This window comes from Oncorhynchus keta, chromosome 8 (genome assembly GCF_023373465.1).
Source record: "Oncorhynchus keta strain PuntledgeMale-10-30-2019 chromosome 8, Oket_V2, whole genome shotgun sequence".
NCBI lineage: Eukaryota > Metazoa > Chordata > Actinopteri > Salmoniformes > Salmonidae > Oncorhynchus > Oncorhynchus keta.
This window is the reverse complement of record NC_068428.1, coordinates 18,665,448-18,686,305: the sequence shown is the minus strand read 5'-3', so window position 1 is coordinate 18,686,305 and position 20,858 is coordinate 18,665,448. Positions and strand designations below refer to the sequence as shown.

The 20,858-nt window shown below is 40.2% G+C and overlaps 1 protein-coding gene across 15 annotated transcripts; it reads left to right on the top strand.

Moving 5' to 3' along the window:
- The first annotated feature begins 1,084 nt into the window (after positions 1 to 1,084).
- LOC118386933 (uncharacterized) lies at positions 1,085 to 20,849 on the top strand. Of its 15 annotated transcripts, none has more exons than XM_052523712.1 (21): positions 1,114 to 1,210; positions 1,417 to 1,469; positions 1,583 to 1,622; positions 4,354 to 4,551; positions 4,652 to 4,738; positions 15,884 to 15,999; positions 16,200 to 16,266; positions 16,365 to 16,435; positions 16,675 to 16,687; positions 16,957 to 17,154; positions 17,255 to 17,457; positions 17,619 to 17,687; positions 17,910 to 17,976; positions 18,048 to 18,175; positions 18,324 to 18,393; positions 18,494 to 18,703; positions 18,909 to 18,947; positions 19,111 to 19,167; positions 19,507 to 19,614; positions 19,856 to 20,044; positions 20,220 to 20,849. In XM_052523712.1, the coding sequence occupies exons 2-21, from the start codon at positions 1,458 to 1,460 to the stop codon at positions 20,435 to 20,437; spliced, it is 2,160 nt and encodes a 719-aa protein (XP_052379672.1). In that variant the 5' UTR covers positions 1,114 to 1,210; positions 1,417 to 1,457; the 3' UTR covers positions 20,438 to 20,849. The 15 variants fall into 15 exon arrangements, with proteins under 15 accessions (XP_052379682.1, XP_052379672.1, XP_052379670.1 ...); XM_052523710.1 differs by having other exon boundaries at positions 16,645 to 16,687; positions 19,859 to 20,044; XM_052523707.1 differs by having other exon boundaries at positions 16,645 to 16,687.
- The last annotated feature ends 9 nt before the right edge of the window (positions 20,850 to 20,858 follow it).

The window sequence follows — 20,858 nt, the reverse complement described above, 5'->3', positions numbered from 1 at the left end:
CTCTCTATCTTCTCCTTCATTTTTGAAGAAATGAATTTGTTCAAAACTGTTCAACTATTGTCTTTCTCTCTCTTTGAGTCAACTACTCACCACATGTTAGCTTATGCTTTCAGTACTAGATTCATTCTCTGCTCCTTTGATTGGGTGGACAACATGTCAGTTCATGCTGCAAGAGCTCTGGTAGGTTGGAGCACGTCCTCGGGAAGTTGTCATAATTACTGTGGAAGTCTATTGAAGGGGGTGAGAACCAAGAGCCTCCTAGGTTTTGTATTGAAGTCAATGTACCAAGAGGAGGACGGAAGCTAGCTGTCCTCCGGCTACACCATGGTGCTACCCTGCAGAGTGCTGTTATAAGGCTGCTGTCGACCTTCATTGCATAACAGTGTGTTTAAATAAATTATTTGGTGACGTGAATATATTTACTTTCGTTTTCTAAAAAGGATAACTTAAATGTCTGACCATTTAAAAAAAACGAAATTCAATAGGGAGGATAGTCCTCCCCTTCCTTCTCCGAGGAGCCTCCACTGTATACATATAGTTTACACTACACTTTGGACTGCAGTTGAACACATACTAAACACTATCCTGACAATGACATATTTCATCGAGCACCACATCGACTGAAGCTATATTATATCAACTGAAATGAAGGACTTTTATATGTATATGATATGTATATTTTGTGACATTGAGACATTAGGGCGGGGGGAGGGGGTGATTGATGGGCATAAATGCGCTAAAATATTTGCATTGACAATCAAATAGCTAGTATAAGCTATGAAAGCAACTTGTTTACACATGCACATGGAGGGCATCAGACACCTGTGAATCATTACATAAATTAGGTAAAAAATGAGAAATGTTGACATATCAGTTATATTCTTGCAGGGCTCAACCCTTACAACAGAATTGCTCTTAATATACAAGGCAATAGCATTGTAAGGTCAATGACTAAATTAAGCAGATTTCTTTTGTCACCATGGGAGTTGCTGTGTATACAGCAATATACAATATATATACAGCAACATAAAACAATCTGTTTTGTCAGAAGCAGTTTGGACTTATCCTATTTTATAGAAGTCTGCTGGGTTAGTATAATGTAAATCCACGTGATATACTCACCCTTTTAGTTTCACTTTCTTATTATAAGAATTCAGTGAGTTCAGAGAATATTTCAAGAGTGAAAGTAAATGCTTCGACAGACACGCAGGTTCGTTATTTCATTGAATCTCTTTTCATGAATGCAATGTTCAAATTGTTATTGCTTTGTCTATCTTGATGGGCTCATTGACATTGACAGAAGTTCAGTATGCACCTTGATGTTCTGAGGTAGTGCACACTGTATCGGACAGACTGTCATTTGAGCGTCTTGCTTGTGTGCTCACGCATCTGCTTTTGTATTACATTGATGATCAGATGATCTTTGTGAGGCTCTGCAGCGTCAATTAAATTTGAAAATGAGCAACAAGGTAAAAGAATATGGCAAAAAAATTCACTCATTAATAATAACCAGATACATGTTTACTTTGAATAATGTTTCGAACCAGCACTTAAAGTAGACCTATGTATTTATCTTTCCAAGGTAAACTGTCTGCCACCTGCAGATGCAGATGCACCCCAAGGTGAGCTGAAGGACTATGCATGTGACACCTTCACAATCTTACCTTTTAATGCAATGAGGAAACCCAGAAATATGTTTAAAATAAATGTCAGATTTGACTTTTCATAGCAGGTTAGGAGAATTAACGTAGAATGTTAGGAATATTGGGTTAATGTTAGGGTTAGCTAAAATGACAAAAAAAATGACAAAAGCTGGATCCCTTCTAGCCGTGCTGCAGGCCCGTGCATTGTTTCACACAATATGATTGCAAAGTCAGCTGCAGCAAAAAAAGAAAGATTGAAAAATTACATAAATTAACGCATTTCTTTAGTTAAAAGAAAGGTGCCGCTGATAATAGTGCCATCATCGTCGAGGCAGAGGGCACGATGGAGACGAGCCCAGACACAGGGTAATTCCACTGTGAAAAAATATACGAAATTCAAAGCGTTCTTATATCGCTCAGATATAGAACAGACACTTCTAAACATACCTAATTTTAACTTAATTTTTGACTGATAAGTTTCTATGGGATAATAGCAGTAAGTTCAAATTAAATATTTCATCAAATAATTGTTTATGTTTTGGTGACGGCTCAACTGCAGCCCCTCATGATTTTTTGCCCATCGCTGCTCAAAGTTGCCAATCGCTGCTCTAGGTGGTTACAATACGCATTTCTTTCGTTAAAAGACAGGTGCTGTTGATAAATCTGCCATTGTCATCGAGACAGAGGACATGTATGTGTAGCGCTTGTATCTGATGCTGTCTGGTCAAAAAATATTATGGCATGTCATACTCTTTTTGACCAGACAGCATCAGATACATGGGCTAAATATAGTAAGAATGAGGGGCGCTGTTTCACTCACTTGGATGCTTTCATCTGTGATAGTTTCAGCCACTTGCGAATTGAAGGAATGATTTTGGATGAAAGGGTAACCTGCATTTCTTTAGTTAAAAGTAAAGTAAAGTAAATTATGACATTCTATATTTAGCTGATATGTGAGCGAATACATTGAGTCACCGATTGTATACTATGTACTTTTTATTAGCTAAGCAATAAGTGGTAAATGCAAGTTTCGTATATACGGGTTCGCTGTAACACCACACAGGGTAGAACAGAGAACTAGCCAACACACTAACGGTATCTTCTTTAATACTCTGACAGAAGTAGTTCCTGCTTCCGAGCCGGCCTGTCAGAGTAGAGACTGGGCGTTGATTGTTGGCGCACGAGCTGGTCCCAGCCCCCTAGGCGCTTCAGCGTTCAGTCGTTGCAGTTGTGTAGAATATCTATGCGCTCATACACTCGATACAGTTATCACACACCTGGCTCCTGTTATCTAACAAAAGACCGTTTGTTTCTTCCACTACGTTCTGTATGTGTCCCCCGCAACTCATTGCACCGTCCCTGTTTTTATGTTATTCTGTATTTTTCCATCATGAGAAAGGCCCATGGCCGTGAAACTGTTAACAATGTCTCAAGTTTGCTATGTTGCATAACACATACACCCACACAAGCCAACAGCAAATAATATTCAATCACATACGATATGGTAACGGGCTATAGCGCATAACACAGAACCTCACAAAATGAGAAGAATACAAGAAAACCCAATAATCCACCCAAAAAGGTATTTTGTTTAGAAGTAATAACTAGTGATTACAGGCTATTGTAAAATGATAGAACCTGCAGTATCCAACTAGCTAGCCATGTGATTTTTTTCTTTGTGACCAAAACATAACGTCCTATTTTTAGCTGCTATGGAAATGAATACACTTGCAGCATATCAAACTGTGATGTTTTATGTTACACTGGCTAAATCTGATTAAGACGTGGGAAGCTAAAAAGGCTAACTAGCTTGCTATGTTTTTAGCCAGGCTACCAGCTAGTTACTAGCAAAGGAAGGTGACTCTTCCTTATTTTCATAAAATTAAAAGAAAAATACTAAATTTTGCTATCGCGCCCATGTGAATGGGACTGGTGAGCATATCATGTTTTTATTTATTTCACAAGGCAGGGCAGTTATAAACATGTTTTTTTTATTTTCAATGACAGCCTAGGAACAGTGGGTTAACTGCCTTGTTCAGGGGGAGAACAACAGATTTTGACATTGTCAGCTCAGGGATTTGAACTTGCAACCTTTCGGTTATTAGTCCAACACTCTAACCACTAGGCTACACTGCTGCCCCATGTCAAAAAAAGTGTCCACTACTCCAAGAATCCCACTCCATCCACATGCACGTGCACATAGATCAACAGAGTGGAGCTTGAAGTAGCCTTAACCCAAACCCTTTTCCTAACCTTAACCTCATTCTCCTACCTGCTACATTAATTATCCTAACCAGCCACGTTAGTTCTCCTAACCTGCAACGTTAATGATCTTAACCTGCAGTGCTGTCAAACCATCAATATCACCACACCAGCCATCTTGTTATGTATAAAAGGCATACAAGACTGGGGTACTGCTCCCTTATACTTTGCTCCAACAAGTAAGTACTGTTATAAATGTAACATGAATATAATATGTTGCACAATAAATAGGTGTCATAGGGCCTTTTGAAAAGGTTATCTACTGTCAAGCAGGGTGTTCCCTTCAAGGTAATCAATATCCATGAAACCATGTTAAAAGTGGTTATCATGGAATAAGCTGAGGGTTCATCCACTGAAGTGAATACTTGTGTGTTGATCAGAGTGAGCAGGGCTTAAAGATCTGACAATCCTCTCTAGTTTACCTCAGACATTTCCTGTATCTCTATAGGGTCGACGATGGACACATTCTTCACGGTTGTGACTGGGAATACTCTGGGGTCTCATGAGGAATTAATCAACCGTCTCGCTGCTAAAAGACACTTAACTGAAGTGACTTCACTAGAGGAGAGTGATGTCATCCTGGCTTTCTGTTCCATTGTCTCTCGTGCTGGGACTGATGTTGAAGCAGCACTGCAGCAGATTCCAGGTAATCAATATCCATGAAGAACATTGTCAAAACGTTAATGATTCATTAATCAGGTATGTTTACGTGATTATTGTTACTGTTATCCCCTCTCTCTTGACAGCTGGTAAACCTGTCATCCTGGTAGTGATGCATCACACCTTCGAACCAGACTACACTGTACCTGACAGTAGCAGACTAGTGACCAGAGGTGATGTAATACTCACAGTGGACTGTCTCTTCCATGAGAACCAGGGACTACTGGAGTGTCCTCGCAATGAAGCAGCAATTGAAAAGATTCTAAAGAGTCTTGACAAAGGTCCTGAGGTAAAGCATCAATGTATCAACTTACCTTCTAAAATAAGGGTTCAATAATATAAAAGTAACAATCAATACCTTCATTGTGGAGGATGGAAAATCTGTGTGGGGGGGGTTCAGACTTTTGGGACTCTTCCATAGGTTCCATTATGCAGACCAAGCTAAATGAAGAAGGAAAACAAATAGGAGTTGACGATGTAATGTGAAAACATGTCCTTTTTGTGTTTGTTTGTTTTTTACAGAACAAAGATCAGTCGGCCAGACTGGTATGCCAATACTTTGTAAATTACACATTTCTAAATAACATATTATACTGTATTGACCCATTTTCATATAACTAACGTTGAGAAATGTGTTCTGTATGTTAATGATTCCTAAAAATGTTTGTACTGAAAGTAAAACTAATATACAGATGTAAGCCTAGATAAGTAGTGCAGATATAAAACTCTATTTATTTGGCATCTTTCTAATACATGATTTTCTTATCTTTCTCCAGAGGAAGATTCTCTGGATCTGCAGTGTTATTGGTGTAGCCTGGGGCATATACACTTGTTATAGAAGGATTAAAGTAAAATGCTTTCACTTTTTGCAATAAAACGGTTCCAATTTATTCATGAATCTAAGGTAATTACACAGCTGTAAGAGGAGTGCCAGTTGTATTTCACATCAGATATCAATTTTCCAATGTGATATCCTTGAAGAAGAATAAAGGAAGATAGAGGATCAGCGAATTTCTTTCTGTCATCTTTCCCACCAACACAGACACAAATTATAAAATAAAATAAAATTGTATCAAATAAAATAAAATGTTATTTGTCACATGCACCGAACACAACAGGTAGACCTTACAGTGAAATGCTTACTTACAAAGCCCTTAACCAACAACGCAGTTAAAAAAAGAAAAAGGTGTTAAGTTAAAAAATAGATTCAGTTGAAGTCAGAAGTTTACATACACTTAGGTTGGAGTCATTAAAACTTGTTTTTCAACCACTCAACAAATTTCTTGTTAACAAACGATAGTTTTGGCAAGTCAGTTAGGACATCTACTTTGTCAGTGACAACAATTTATTATTTCTATGTTTATTTATTTATTTCACTTAAAATTCATTGTATCACAATTCCAGTGGTGAGAAGTTTACATACACTAAGCTGACTGTGCCTTTAAAAAAAAAAAAAAATCCAGAAAACGATTTCATGGCTTTAGAAGCTGCTGATACGCTAACTGACATCATTTGAGTCAATTGGAGGTGTACCTGTGGATGTATTTCAAGGCCTTCCCTCAAACTCAGTGCCTCTTTGCTTGACATCAAGAAATCAGCTAAGATCTCAGAAAAAAATTGTAGACCTGAACCACAAGTCTGGTTCATCCTTGGGAGCAATTTCCAAACGCCTGAAGGTACCACGTTCATCTGTACAAACAATAGTACGCAAGTATAAACACCATGGGACCCTGCAGCCGTCATACCGCTCAGAAAGGAGACGCGTTCTGTCTCCAAGAGATGCTTGTACTTTGGTGCGAAAAGTGCGTATCAATCCCAGAACAACAGCAAAGGACCTTGTGAAAATGCTGGAGGAAACAGGTACAAAAGTATCTATATCCACAGTAAATAAAACAAGTCCGATATTTGAAGTAACCTGAAAGGCAGCTCAGCAAGGAAGAAGCCACTGCTCCAAAACCGCCATAAAAAAGCCAGACTACGGTTTGCAACTGCACATGGGGACAAAGATCGTCCTTTTTGGAGAAATGTTCTCTGTTCTGATGAAACACAAATAGAACTGTTTGGCCATAATGACCATCGTTATGTTTGGAGGAAAAAGGGGAGGTTTGCAAGCCGAAGAACACCATCCCAACCGTGATAGCACAGGGGTGGCAGCATCATGTTGTGGGGGTGCTTTGCTGCAGGAGGGACTGGTGCACTTTACAAAATATATGGCATCATGAGGAAGGAAAATTATATGGATATATTGATGCAACATCAAGACATCGGTCAGGAAGTTAAAGCTTGGTCGCAAATGGTTCTTCCAAATGGACAATGACCCCAAGCATACTTCCTTCAAAGTTGTGGCAAAATGGACAACAAAGTCAAGGTATTGGAGTGGCCATCAAAGCCCTGACCTCAATGCTATAGAAAATGTGTGGGCAGAAATGAAAAAGCGTGTTCGAGCAAGGAGGCCTACAAACCTGACTCAGTTACACCAGCTCTGTCAGGTGGAATGGGCCAAAGTTCACCCAACTTATTATGGGAAGCTTGTGGGAGGCTACCCAAAACATTTGACCCAAGTTAAACAATTTAAAGGCAATGCTACCAAAAACGAATTGAGTGTATGTAAACTTCTGACCCACTGGGAATGTGATGAAAGAAATAAAGCTGAAATAAATCATTTTCTACACTATTATTTTGTCCTTTCACATTCTTAAAATAAAGTGGTGATCCTAACTGACCTAAGACACGGAATTTTTACTCGGATTACATGTCAGGAATTGTGAAAAACTGAGTTTAAATGTATTTGGCTAAGGTGTAAGTAAACTTCCGATTTCAACTGTACATGTAGGTAGAGTTAAAGTGACACTGCATAGAGAATAAATAGAGAGTAGCTGCAGCGTAAAAGACGGGGGGTGGTTGGACAATGCAAATAGTCTGGGTAGCCATTTGATCAGCTGTTCAAGAGTCTTATGGCTTGGGGGTAGAAGCTGTTAAGAAGCCATTTGGATCTAGACTTGGCGCTCCGGCGCCACTTGCCGTGCGGTAACAGAGAGAACAGTCTATGACTAGGGTGGCTGTAGTCTTTGACATTTTTTAGGGCCTTCCTCTGACATGCCTAGTATAGAGGTCCTAGATGGCAGGAATCTAGGCCCCAGTGACGTACTGGGCCGTACGCACTACCCTCTGTAGTGCCTTGCGGCCTCCATAATTCTTAAATTAAATTAAGAAGTTTGGAACCACCAAGGCTCTTTCCGAGAGCTGGCCGAAGGGCCAAACTGAGCAATCGGGGGAGAAGGGCCTTGGTCAGGGAGGTGACCAAGAACCTGACGTTCACTCTGAGAGCTCTAAAGTTCCTCTTTAGTGATGGAAGAAACTTCCAGAATGACAACCATATCTGCAGCACTCCACCAATCAGGTGTAACAGTGGTAAGGTGTTGGTGGGACTGCTGTTGGGACACTGCTGTTGGGGCAGCTTTATGTAGGCTTGAACAGTTTGTGGGCACCGTTTTTCAGTGTTGTGCAGTGTAGTGGCTTTGCTGGCATGCATCTAAAACATATGTTTTGAGTTTGCCGCACAAATATTTACATGCTAAAATAGCCACTGTTGAGTTGTCTAGTGCTATTCAACTGGTAATTTTCCATGGCTGTCTTGTGTTCCTTTTCTCAGGGCGCACAAAGGAGTTATTTGGTGCAGGCTCCTTATCTCTTCGGGCACCAGAGGCCTAGCTCAAGGTTGAAATCTTCTTCCAGCTAAATAACTTTTTAGGAACTCATCAATCCCCTCTCTTAGACATATAGTCTGTGAGAACTGGTGTACAATGCTTTAAGGAAGTGGAGCCAAGTATCCATTATCTCTCATGTAAGCTTGCCACCCATTTAGGAGAATCAAGCAGCTCTTTGTGTAAGAAGTATATAATGACTGTGTACAACTCGAACTTTGAGTTTCCTCTCCGATTTATCCAGAGTGTGATCTCCCTTGCAATTGCTTGAACAAACTCTTATTAACTGGATAATGAGCTCTGCCTGGTCCTTGAAACGAGATTTCCTCAACAATGTTTACTATGTTACGCCTAGTCTATGAAACCAGGCTGATTCATTTGTTCTACTAAGTTGAGTGTGGCAGTGCTGGCCCCTTTCCATCCTTCCCTGCTCCTTCAGTAATCAAGGTACAGGCCTAGTCCTACAAGCTTGCTTTTTTTGTGGTTGTGTCCAATGTGTGGCTCTCACTAACTCTGTTGTATCAAACAAAATAAACATGTTATTGATCACATGCACACATTTAGCAGATGCTATTGTGGGTGTAACGAAATGCTTGTGTTCCTAGTTTCAACAGAGCAGTAGTATCTAACAATACAGAAACATCTAAAAGTAAAGGAAAATATAAGACATATATGAATATTAGATTGAGCAATGTTGGAGTGGCATTGACTAAAATACAGTAGAATAGAATACAGTGTTTACATGAGATGAGTAAAACAGTATGTTAACATTATCCGAACATTATTAAAGTGAATAGTGTTCCATTATTAAAGTGGTCAGTGATTCCAAGTCTATGTATATGGGGCAGAGCTGCGTTACCTGCTCCATCACTAGCCAATGCCGGTTAGTGATGGCTATTTAACAGTCGGATGGCCCTGAGATAAAAGCTATTTTTCAGTCTTTCGGTCCCAGCTTTCATGCACCTGTACTGACCTCGCCTTCTGGATGATAGTGTTTCCCAACTCCAGTTCTCAAGTATCCCCGACAGCACACATTTTTGGTGAAGCACCAGACAAACTCACTTGATTCAACTCATTGAGGGCTTGATGATCAGTTGATCAGTTGAGTCAGGTGTGCTTGTCCGAGGCAACAAGAATGTGTGCTGTTGGGGGTACTGGAGGACTGGTGTTGGGCTGTTGTGAGTACTGGAGGACCGGAGTTGTGCTGTTGGGGGTACTGGAGGATTGGAGTTGGGCTGTTGTGAGTACTGGAGGACTGGAGTTGTGCTGTTGGGGGTACTGGAGGATTGGAGTTGGGCTGTTGTGAGTACTGGAGGACTGGAGTTGTGCTGTTGGGGGTACTGGAGGATTGGAGTTGGGCTGTTGTGAGTACATGGTGATGCCAACGGTTTGGCTTGACAATGACAGCAATGGAGTTGGTTACAGACACGTAGCCAACTCACACTGCATTACGAACACACACATTAACTGCACTACGCCCCCCCTAAGATTGTCCACTCCTTGTTAAGTATGTCCAGTCATCAGTCTTTTACATCTTGTTTAAATGCCAGTAGATTGCCTAATGACATATACACTGAGTATGTGAAACATTAGGAGCATCTTCATAATATTGAGTTGCACCCCCTCCCCCCACACCTTTCGCCCTCAGAACAGCCTCAATTCGTCGGCATATGGCCTCTACAAGGTGTCGAAAATGTTCCACAGGGATGCTGGCCCATGTTGACTCCATTGCTTCCCACAGTTGTGTCGAGTTGGCTGGTGCACCATTCTCGATACACACAGGAAACTGTTGAGTGTGAAAAACCCAGAAGCGTTGCAGTTCTTGACACAAACCGGCGCACCTGGCACCTACTACCATACCCCGTTCACTTTATTTAAAACTTATATTTATACTGCAACATTTATGGACTACTGTAGTTTTACTGCAACATTTATGGACTACTGTCATTTAACCTCCCTAATGTTTTTCTTTTTCCAAATGTTGCAATTGACTGGTTGGTATCTCTGCTTGGATTCAAACGTCCTGCTACAAACGGTTGAGATATGAAGGAGGGTATTGCACTGATGTGTATTTGTATTTTATTGACCGTCCAGGGGTGATCCATAGATCAGGGCAGGGTGATAAATAATTGCCTACTCGACATCCTGCTCTGCAACATCACTGAAAACAACCCCCATCTAAGCAAAAAGAAAAATAAGCGACAGGGTAAATATAATGAAATATGTAGGCTTACATTTAAGTTATTCTACTGTGGGCTACTGCTTATTATTGCAGTTGCACGAAAGTGAACATTTTAGATTGCTCCATATTTCCAAATGGTTTATGTTATACAGTATATTAAGTAAATAACAAATGTTCCTATTACATAAAACAGAGGCATGTATTTGAGGTTGATATATACCGTGCTCGACTCTCACAACACAAAGAAGCGATTCTGGAGAGGATGTTGCACAGAGGTCCAACGTGAGAGAACACTTGTGTTTCTGGGAAAGAGACCAGATGACATTAACATCATAGTTTTGTATACAATGTGATCAGATGTAATACATGATACAGTATAAGTACTACTCTGAAATTCATCACTGTAACAACAGGGAATACTGGGACATCTCATGAGGACTTTACAGGGTCTCTCACTACAGGAAGAGGTTTAACTGAAGTGACGAAGGAAGAGAATGATGTCATCCTAGCTTTCTGTTCCATTGTCTGTCGTACTGGGACTGATATTGAAGTAGCACTGCAGCAGATTCCAGGATATCAATATGAATGCTTGCCCTAGATTTAAGGAGCTGATACTTAAAGAGCAATTGAAGGATCTGAACCCAATAGTAGGGACTGATCAGACGTTACACTCCTTACAAACCACATGTACTGCAACCTACTGCAATCTACATTCCTTACAAACCACATGTACTGCACTCCTTACCCCAAAAATTCTGTACCAAAGTAGATTGTAATCTGTTTTCCCGAATGATTTATTGTTCTTGTCTTTCCCTGTCTCTCTCGAAAGCTGGTAAACCAGCCATTCTGGTAGTGCTGCATCACACCTTCGATCCAGACTACACTGTACCTGACAGTAGAAGACTAGTGACCAGACAGGATGTAATACTCACAGTTTAGGCTTATACGTGGTACTCAACTTTTCCCTATACCCATCATGAGGTTGTTACAACCTAGCCTGAATGGAAGTGTACAATGTAGCTGCACACAGATCAAGAGAAAATGTTGAGGTGACAGACAGTGACACATAGACAGCGACACATTCAACACCACCTTGCACACTCTTGCATGCATCTAGCAGTTGTAAACTAGAGTTTCTATTAGACAAATTCAGGTATGTGTCACAGTTGTTGAAGGATGAGGACCAAGGTGCAGTGTGGTGAGCATACATTTTACTTTATTTACGAATGATGCCAACAAAAAACAATAAACCATACAAACAAACCGGGAAGCTAAAGGCAATAGTGCCAACAAACAAAAGACAACTTCCCACAAACACAGGTGGGAAAAAGGGTACCAAAGTATGGTTCCCAATCAGAGACAATGATAGACAGCTGTCCCTGATTGAGAACCATACCCGGCCAAAACATAGAAATAGAAAATCATAGAAACACAAAACATAGAATTCCCACCCCAACTCACGCCCTGACCAAACCAAAATAGAGACATAAAAAGGATATCTAAGGTCATGGCGTGACAGTATGTTTATCCCTGTTTCCTTCCATTTGCTTCCGTTTAAGAAGTGTTTTTCAACAGAGTCGGCGGAATGAATAGACCCCTAATCACGTGTAAAACAGTTCCCTCACCTTTTCTCTTAATTTGTGGAATTCAATGCACAACACATCAGCAGTATGTGACCAGGCAAAAAATATATAATTCAACCCAAACCATATTCTAAGCGCAACACACAGTCTACATGTCACACCCTGATCAAATTGACCTGTCTTTGTGATTGTATCCAATCACAAAGACTAATTTGCTAGCTAAGTGAAACTGAAAGTGAAGAAAGACAACTCTCTCTCTCGCTCCTTCTTAGTTTTTGAAGAAATCAATTTGTTCAAAACTGTTCAAATATTGTCTATCTCGCTCTTTGAGTCAACTACTCACCACATGTTATGCACTACAGTGCTAGCTAGCTGTAGCGTATGCTTTCAATACTAGATTAATTCTCTGCTCCTTTGATTGAGTGGACAACATGTCAGTTCATGCTGCAAGAGCTCTGATAGGTTGGTGCACGTCCTCCGGAAGTTGTCATAATCACTGTGGAAGTCTATTGAAGAGGATGAGAACCAAGAGCCTCCTAGGTTTTGTATTGAAGTCAATGTGCCAACAGGAGGACGGAAGTCATCTGTCCTCCGGCTACACCATGGTGCTACCCTGCAGAGTGCTGTCGAGGCTACTGTAGACCTTCATTGCAAAACAATGTGTTTTATTCAATTATTTTGAGACGTGAATATATTTAGTTTCATTTTCTAAAAAGGATAACTTAAATGTCTGACCATTTAAAAAAAATGAAATACACTAGGGAGTATAGTCCTCCCCTTCCTTCTCTGAGGAGCCTCCATTGTATACATATACAATTTGGACTGCACTTGTACACATATTAAACACTAACCTGACAATGACATGTTTCATCGAGCACCGCATCAACTGAATTATATCAACTGAAATGAAAAAACAAAAACTCTAAAATATTTGCATTGACAATCAAATAGCTAGTATAAGCTACGAAAGCAACCTGTTTACACATGCACATGGAGGGCATCAGACACCTGTGAATCATTACATAAATTAGGTAAAAAATTAGAAATGTTGACATATCAGTTATATTCTTGCAGGGCTCAACCCTCACAACAGGATTGCTCTTAATGTAAGGCAATAGCATTGTAAGGTCAATGACTAAATTAAGCAGATGTTTTTGTCACCATGGGAGTTGCTGTGTATACAGCAATATACAATATATATAGAGCAACATAAAACAATCTGTTTTATCAGAAGCAGTTTGGACTTATCCTATTTTATGGAAGTCTGCTGGGTTAGTATAATGTAAATCCACGTGATATACTCACCCTTTTAGTTTCACTTTCTTATTATAAGAATTCACTGAGTTCAGAGAATATTTCAAGAGTGAAAGTAGATTCTTCGATAGACACGGTACAGAAGCAGGTTCGTTATTTCATTGAATCTCTTTTCATGAATGCAATGTTCAAATTGTTATTGCTTTGTCTATCTTGGTGGGCTCATTGACATTGACAGCATTTAGAAGTTCAGTATGCACCTTGATGTTCTGCGGTAGTGCACACTATCGGACAAACTGTCATTTGAGCGTCTTGCTTGTGTTCTCACGCATCTGCTTTTGTATTACATTGAAGATCAGATGATCTTTGTGAGGTTCTGCAGCGTCAATTAAAATTGAAAATGAGCAACAAGGTAAAGAATAGGACAAAAAATATACATTATTAATATTAATATTTTTATTATTTATATCCTATTTAAAAATGGGGGGGGGGCTCCCGGGTGACACTGTACTGCAGCGCCAGCTGTGCCATCAGAGACCTTGGGTTCGCGCCCAGGCTCTGTCGTAACCGGCCGCGACCGGGAGGTCCGTGGGGCGACGCACAATTGGCTTAGCGTCGTCCGTGTTAGGGAGGGTTTGGCCGGTAGGGAAATCCTTGTCTCATCGCACACCAGTGACTCCTGTGGCGGGCCGGGCGCATTGCGCGCAAACCAAGGTTGCCAGGTGCACGGTGTTTCCCCCGACACATTGGTCCGGCTGGCTTCCGGTTTGGATGGCGCAGTGTTAAGAAGCAGTGCGGCTTGGTTGGGTTGTGTATCGGAGGACGCATGACTTTCAACCTTCGTCTCTCCTGAGCCCGTACAGGAGTTGTAGCGATGAGACAAGATAGTAGCTACTAAAAAAAACAATTGGATACCACGAAATTGGGGAGAAAAGGAGGTGAAATTAAAATATAAAAAAAATATTTTTTTTAAATGGGTGGCCAATGTGGTGTTTACATAGCAGATTATAATGACTAAAGTAGCAGGTTAGGATAATTAATGTGGTGGTGGACTTACCATTACATGCTGACCAAACCTGAGGTGCTCGTGGGTATATGCTCTTAAAAACCAATGAGGAGATGGGAGAGGCCGGACTTGCAGGGGGTTGAGCCTCCCAAAAAATAACCTACTTCTTCTATCTTAGCGCCTGGCCACGCAGACGCTCGCGTGCAGTGTGGGTGCAAGGACTGAATAACTTGTCTGTGTACATTTATTTTGCAACGAACGCGATGTGAGCGGTGTGATCAGCATGTTAGGCAGAAGTGGCATTTGCCTCAGGCTTCACATCATCAGTGGGCCTCATGAGCTGGGAATATTTAAGATTCATATTTTTTAAATAAATGTCAGATTTTACTTTTTGTAGCAGGTTAGGAGAATTAACGTAGAATGTTAGGAATACAGACAGAGCCCCCCTGCTGTTTCAAATCCACCTGAAGGTACAGTCAGCACATGGGGATTCATTTTGACACTTTATTTACAGTATGCATTGTCTTCCAATCCCTGCAAAATGCTGCGTTTCCTTGTCATTGTCCTTCAGTGCTCACTCACTGCTGTTTTTTTCTATTGTTTTTTAGAAGCTGTTAACGATGCTGACGAACGTCCTCCAGGTCTCAAGAACTCTGTGATTACAAAGCAACCTAAACAGGTTGGCATGAAGGCTACAGCTATGTCCATTTTCCTCTAGGCATTCTGTTGATATTTGATAACTAATAGTTACCTCATAACATATCGACATTAGAAATCACATTGAATGACACATAACAGTCTGCTTATGGCAATTATGTTGGACCTTTGAAATGAATATTCCCCCCCTCCAACAATTAACACAGGGTATTTTCTATTATTTTTTAAAAGGAAACTAAACTTTTCTTTCTGTTGCAGCAGGACTATCCAACAAGTAAGTACTGTTATAAATGTAACATTAATATAATATGTTGTACAATAAATAGGTGTCATAGGGCCTTTTGAAAAGGTTATCTACTGTCAAGCAGGGTGTTCCCTTCAAGGTAATCAATATCCATGAAACCATGTTAAAAGTGGTTATCATGGAATAAGCTGAGGGTTCATCCACTGAAGTGAATACTTGTGTGTTGATCAGAGTGAGCAGGGCTTAAAGATCTGACAATCCTCTCTAGTTGACCTCACTCAGACATTTCCTGTATCTCTATAGGGTCGACGATGGACACATTCTTCACGGTTGTGACTGGGAATACTCTGGGGTCTCATGAGAAATTAATTCATCGTCTCGCTTCCAAAAGACACTTAACTGAAGTGACGTCACTAGAGGAGAGTGATGTCATCCTGGCTTTCTGTCCCATTGTCTCTCGTGCTGGGACTGATGTTGAAGCAGCACTGCAGCAGATTTCAGGTAATCAATATCCATGAAGAACATTGTCAAAACGTTAATGATTCATTAATCAGGTATGTTTACGTGATTATTGTTACTGTTATCCCCTTTCTCTTGACAGCTGGTAAACCTGTCATCCTGGTAGTGCTGCATCACACCTTCGATCCAGACTACACTGTACCTGACAGTAGCAGACTAGCGACCAGAGGTGATGTAATACTCACAGTGGACTGTCTCTTCCATGAGAACCAGGGACTACTGGAGTGTCCTCGCAATGAAGACGCAATTAGAAAGATTCTGGACAGGCCAGAAATACAGCCAAAGGTAGTTTCTGCTTCTTGACAGCAAACAACTTATTATTAAATACAATACACATTCAAAAGCAGAGATTTGACACCAAAAACATTTTATTTTTAAATGTGCTATTGTCTTTAATAATATTAATAATTTAAAACTAGTATTTGAATAAATTATAATAAATGATTCATTGTTTTGGATGAATGAGTAACAACCTCTCCTTCTAGACAAGTAATCCTGCTGCTCCAGAGAAGACCAGACAGAGACCCCCTGCTGTTTCAAATCCACTTGAAGGTACAGTCAGCACATGGGGATTCATTTTGACACTTTATTTACACTATGCATTGTCCTTCAGTGCTCACTCACTGCTGTTTTTTTCTATTGTTTTTCAGATGCTGTTAACGATGCTGACGAACGTCCTCTAGGTCTCAAGAACTCTGTGATTACAAAGCAACCTAAACAGGTTGGCATGAAGGCTACAGCTATGTCCATTTTCCTCTAGGCATTCTGTTGATATTTGATAACTAATAGAGTTACCTCATAACATATCGACATTAGAAATCACATTGAATGACACATAACAGTCTGCTTATGGTAATTATGTTGGACTTTTGAAATGAACATTTTCCCACCAACAATTAACACAGGGTATTTTCTATTATTTTTTAAAAGGAAACTAAACTTTTCTTTCTGTTGCAGCAGGACTATCCAACAAGTAAGTACTGTTATAAATGTAACATTAATATAATATGTTGTACAATAAATAGGTGTCATAGGGCCTTTTGAAATGGTTATCTACTGTCAAGCAGGGTGTTCCCTTCAAGGTAATCAATATCCATGAAACCATGTTAAAAGTGGTTATCATGGAATAGGCTGAGGGTTCATCCACTGAAGTGAATACTTGTGTGTTGATCAGAGTGAGCAGGGCTTAAAGATCTGACAATCCTCTCTAGTTTACCTCAGACATTTCCTGTATCTCTATAGGGTTGACGATGGACAAATTCTTCACTGTTGTGACTGGGAATACTCTGGGGTCTCATGAGGAATTAATCAACCGTCTCGCTGCTAAAAGACACTTAACTGAAGTGACTTCACTAGAGGAGAGTGATGTCATCCTGGCTTTCTGTCCCATTGTCTCTCGTGCTGGGACTGATGTTGAAGCAGCACTGCAGAAGATTCCAGGTAATCAATATCCATGAAGAACATTGTCAAAACGTTAATGATTCATTAATCAGGTATGTTTACGTGATTATTGTTACTGTTATCCCCTCTCTCTTGACAGCTGGTAAACCTGTCATCCTGGTAGTGCTGCATCACACCTTCAAACCAGACTACACTGTACCTGACAGTAGCAGACTAGTGACCAGAGGTGATGTAATACTCACAGTGGACTGTCTCTTCCATGAGAACCAGGGACTACTGGAGTGTCCTCGCAATGAAGAAGCAATTCTAAAGATTCTGGACAGGACAAAAATACAGCCAAAGGTAGTTCACCTTTATTCAAAATGATAATTTAGATAAAGAGGAACATTGTGTCCCCAATTAATACAAATGGGAAAAAGTGAGCTTGGGAAATAACACGTAGTTGTAATCCTCCTCATGCACACTGACCTGTATGTGTACTGTGTATTTTAACTCTGGTGCAGAATGATGAGGTCTGGGAACTAATCGGAGAAGAAGAAGCCAGTGATGCCCCTGAGCAGGAAAACCTAGAGGTATGTCGTCTCATTTCAGACTTTGCCACTTGGTCAAAATACGAATGACAGGTCAGAGCAGAGGGAGGTGGTCAGAGCAGAGGGGATCAAATCCTTTTTCCTTACAGCAGCATCAGTGTGACAATACAAATATGTTTCAGGTAACTACAATTAAATGATACAGTTAGCAGCTGTATAAGCCTGTGAACAGTAATAAATAGCCTATCAATCTCTTCCTCTTAGGCAAGGACAATGAGTTTGGAAGAGCAAATCAGGGGCCTCTCACCAGTTGCAGCATCTGCCCTTGCAAGTAAGTTATCTCCCTGAGCTTTATGCAGTTGTTGTTAACTGTCCTCCTAATAACATCATATCTGTTTTCAGGAGCTGGAATTAAAGAGGACATTGATATTCAAGAGTTAACAAGAGATGATCTGAAGGAACTTCTGCCAGGCCTTGAGCATTTCAAACTTAGGAAGAAGATCAGTGAACTTCTAACCCAATCTAAACAGGTTGGTATAATCCCAAAAGCTTCTATGGTTACTGTACCACTTTGTGGGATCATTCAGTATAGTTAATAGAATGAAGGTTTTTGATTCATTGTACATTTCCATTGTATGTACTAATCCCCCCATGTTTTCTGTTATTTTTGTTTCTTAGGACACAGCTAAACTTATCGATTTCATTCTTAACGAGTTTAGGGAATTCCTTCCAGCTGTTGTCATGAAGAGTAAGTCCCTTTTCAAGGACTTTCTGCATAGCTGTCACCCAATACATTTGTGGTGTCTCTTTGGTTGTAATTGTATGGACTGGTCACTTTCTCCTTACAGATGCACTTGTTCCTGGGCGAGTGTTACATGGCTACGTCACTATTCTTAAAGATTTGAAGAAGCAGCTGGCCAAAGCCGTGCACTTAATTCAGGAACACATTGAACTGCTTGAGAGCTACAATAAAGAAGAGCCCATGGAGGCTGAGGGCAATGCTGTGTCCCCATCAGCTGACTCTGCTACAGCAGGAAACCAGCTATCCAATGTTGCAGGTAAATGACATAACTGCTGTCTGTGTTGGTTGCAGAACAGTGGGTCTCATCCCTCATGAATCAAAAGACATAGATAATGGTATACAAAATGTGGAGAAATTAAACATTCAAGACATTCACTATTGGGACTTTAATGGAGCTCGAACACAGTCTTTTCTTAGCCTAAAATTACTCTGTTAACAGCCGAAATGTACATTATTTCCAGTACATAAGCAATCTGTTGAAGGCGCTTCAGAACGACCAGGTAACTCAACCTTAAACATGGCATGTTTTTCTCAAAACATAAGAATTCTATAATGTTAAACCCTTTTACAGCTGGCAAAGCCAACCACAATGACTTGCACAGACTCACAACAATGTGCTGCAAAAACACTGGACTTGAATTCATAGTACTTTGTTGTCCTCAGCCTTAGGCGCTGTAGAGGTCCACCCCAAACGACCAAGAACAGATCTGTCCACCAGTGGTAAGTGGCAAAACTTCAAGGAACCCCCACCTCATACTTCAGGAGCAGCTGGAATAACATATGCTCCTCCAAGTACCAGTGGTAGTGTGCAGTTCAGGTCGCGAGGCAAACTAGAGACCTCAAAATCATGCTCTCCGTACACTTCAGGAACATCTGATATTGAGCCATCTGTAACATCCTACAAAGGCCATTATCAAAGCCTAAACACTGTTCAATGTCATTAAATCCTTTAAAATATAATTCATTTATAAGTCAAAAATTGATGTATCAATCACAGATAGCCCCTTTAAGGAATTGGAAACAATGTGTTGAGAATTTGATTTAAATTGCTACTTTCAGATAGGTCCTCATCAGTACCTGGTAACATCCAGGCCCCAAAAGAAAAGGAAGGAAAAGAACCTGGAAGTTGGAATCTTTTCAGCAGATTGGTAACAAAACATTTGCCGGGTGAGATTCTTGAGATATGCTTTGTACTAATCGAAAACAATTTTTTCATGCATTTCCTGTCAGTCAATCTAATTGGCATAAATCCCTCCTTACCTCTCCACTCTGATAGCTGATGTGTGATGAACTTTCTAGTGTGAAATGTCTGCAATGGAAATCCACCACTTTGCTTTAGTTTGTTGTTTGCAACATCTTGGGGATATACTGTATGTAGTGTTGTCATTTAATTATGTTTTGTTTCAAGAAGTTAAAGTCTATTCTCAAGTGTGTGGAAAAACCCTGAACGCTCACCTTGCACTCATGAAACAAGTGGAGGATCTGGGACTTAAACGAAAGGAGACCAGTGTAGAGGACTGCCAAGTCATAATGGTCTTCTGTCCTGTTACATCTCGTGTGGGAAATGACATTGAGGCTGCCATGAGCCAAGTTCCAGGTAGGAAAGCCTTTTGGGATTACACCATGAAAGCAAAATATTTCTAGACCGAATACAATTGTCAATACTACTTCTATCATGGGATTTCATTTGGTCCATGTTGTAGAACAACCTTTTGTCCAATGATTTTTTGGGTGGAAGTACTTTTATAAAGCTTGCATCATTGTCTCAACAGGTAACACAGATGCCATTCTAGTGGTGATGCACCATACTTTTGATCGCTACTTTGTCACAGACCAGAGATCTGCATCTCACTACAAAAGCGTAGTAGAGAAAGTTAATGTTCTCTTCCATGACTCTGTGGGACTTCTGCATTGTAAAACAAATGATATTGCAGTGACTCTCATACATAAGGCCTTACTGAAATACAACAGCAGTTCTTACAGACATTAAGCGCCCCATTGTGGCAACACAAAGAAAGTGTTTGAAGTCTGTAACAAGATTACAACGCCACCAACATTATTTAACCTACATTTCTAAAACTTCCACCCAGGGCGTTGGTGACTTATTCTAGCTTAGAAGAAAGCTTATCACAATCTGTGTAGTGATCCAAATTAAATATTATCTTAATTCTCAATAAGTACAAAACTAGACTTCTCTGTAGAACCTCTGTTGTGAGTGAATCTTTGAAGATAAGATACCTCATATGTATTTGTGAATTTCAGCTTGTTCTACTTTTAGTATTAGAAGCACTTATAGTTTGAGGTGTTTTCTACTGTTACATTATGCTTCAATCATGAGAATGTGTTTATGAATGTTTCATCTTATTCTATGAGAATAAATCAAGTACAAGTGTTGCATAAAATATTGAATT

Coding starts and splice junctions, on each gene's coding strand:
- LOC118386933 (XM_052523708.1), top strand. Junction 17,458..17,618: donor GGACAAAAATACAGCCAAAG/GTAGTTCACCTT, acceptor ACTCTGGTGCAG/AATGATGAGGTCTGGGAACT. Junction 18,176..18,323: donor TTCTAACCCAATCTAAACAG/GTTGGTATAATC, acceptor TTTGTTTCTTAG/GACACAGCTAAACTTATCGA.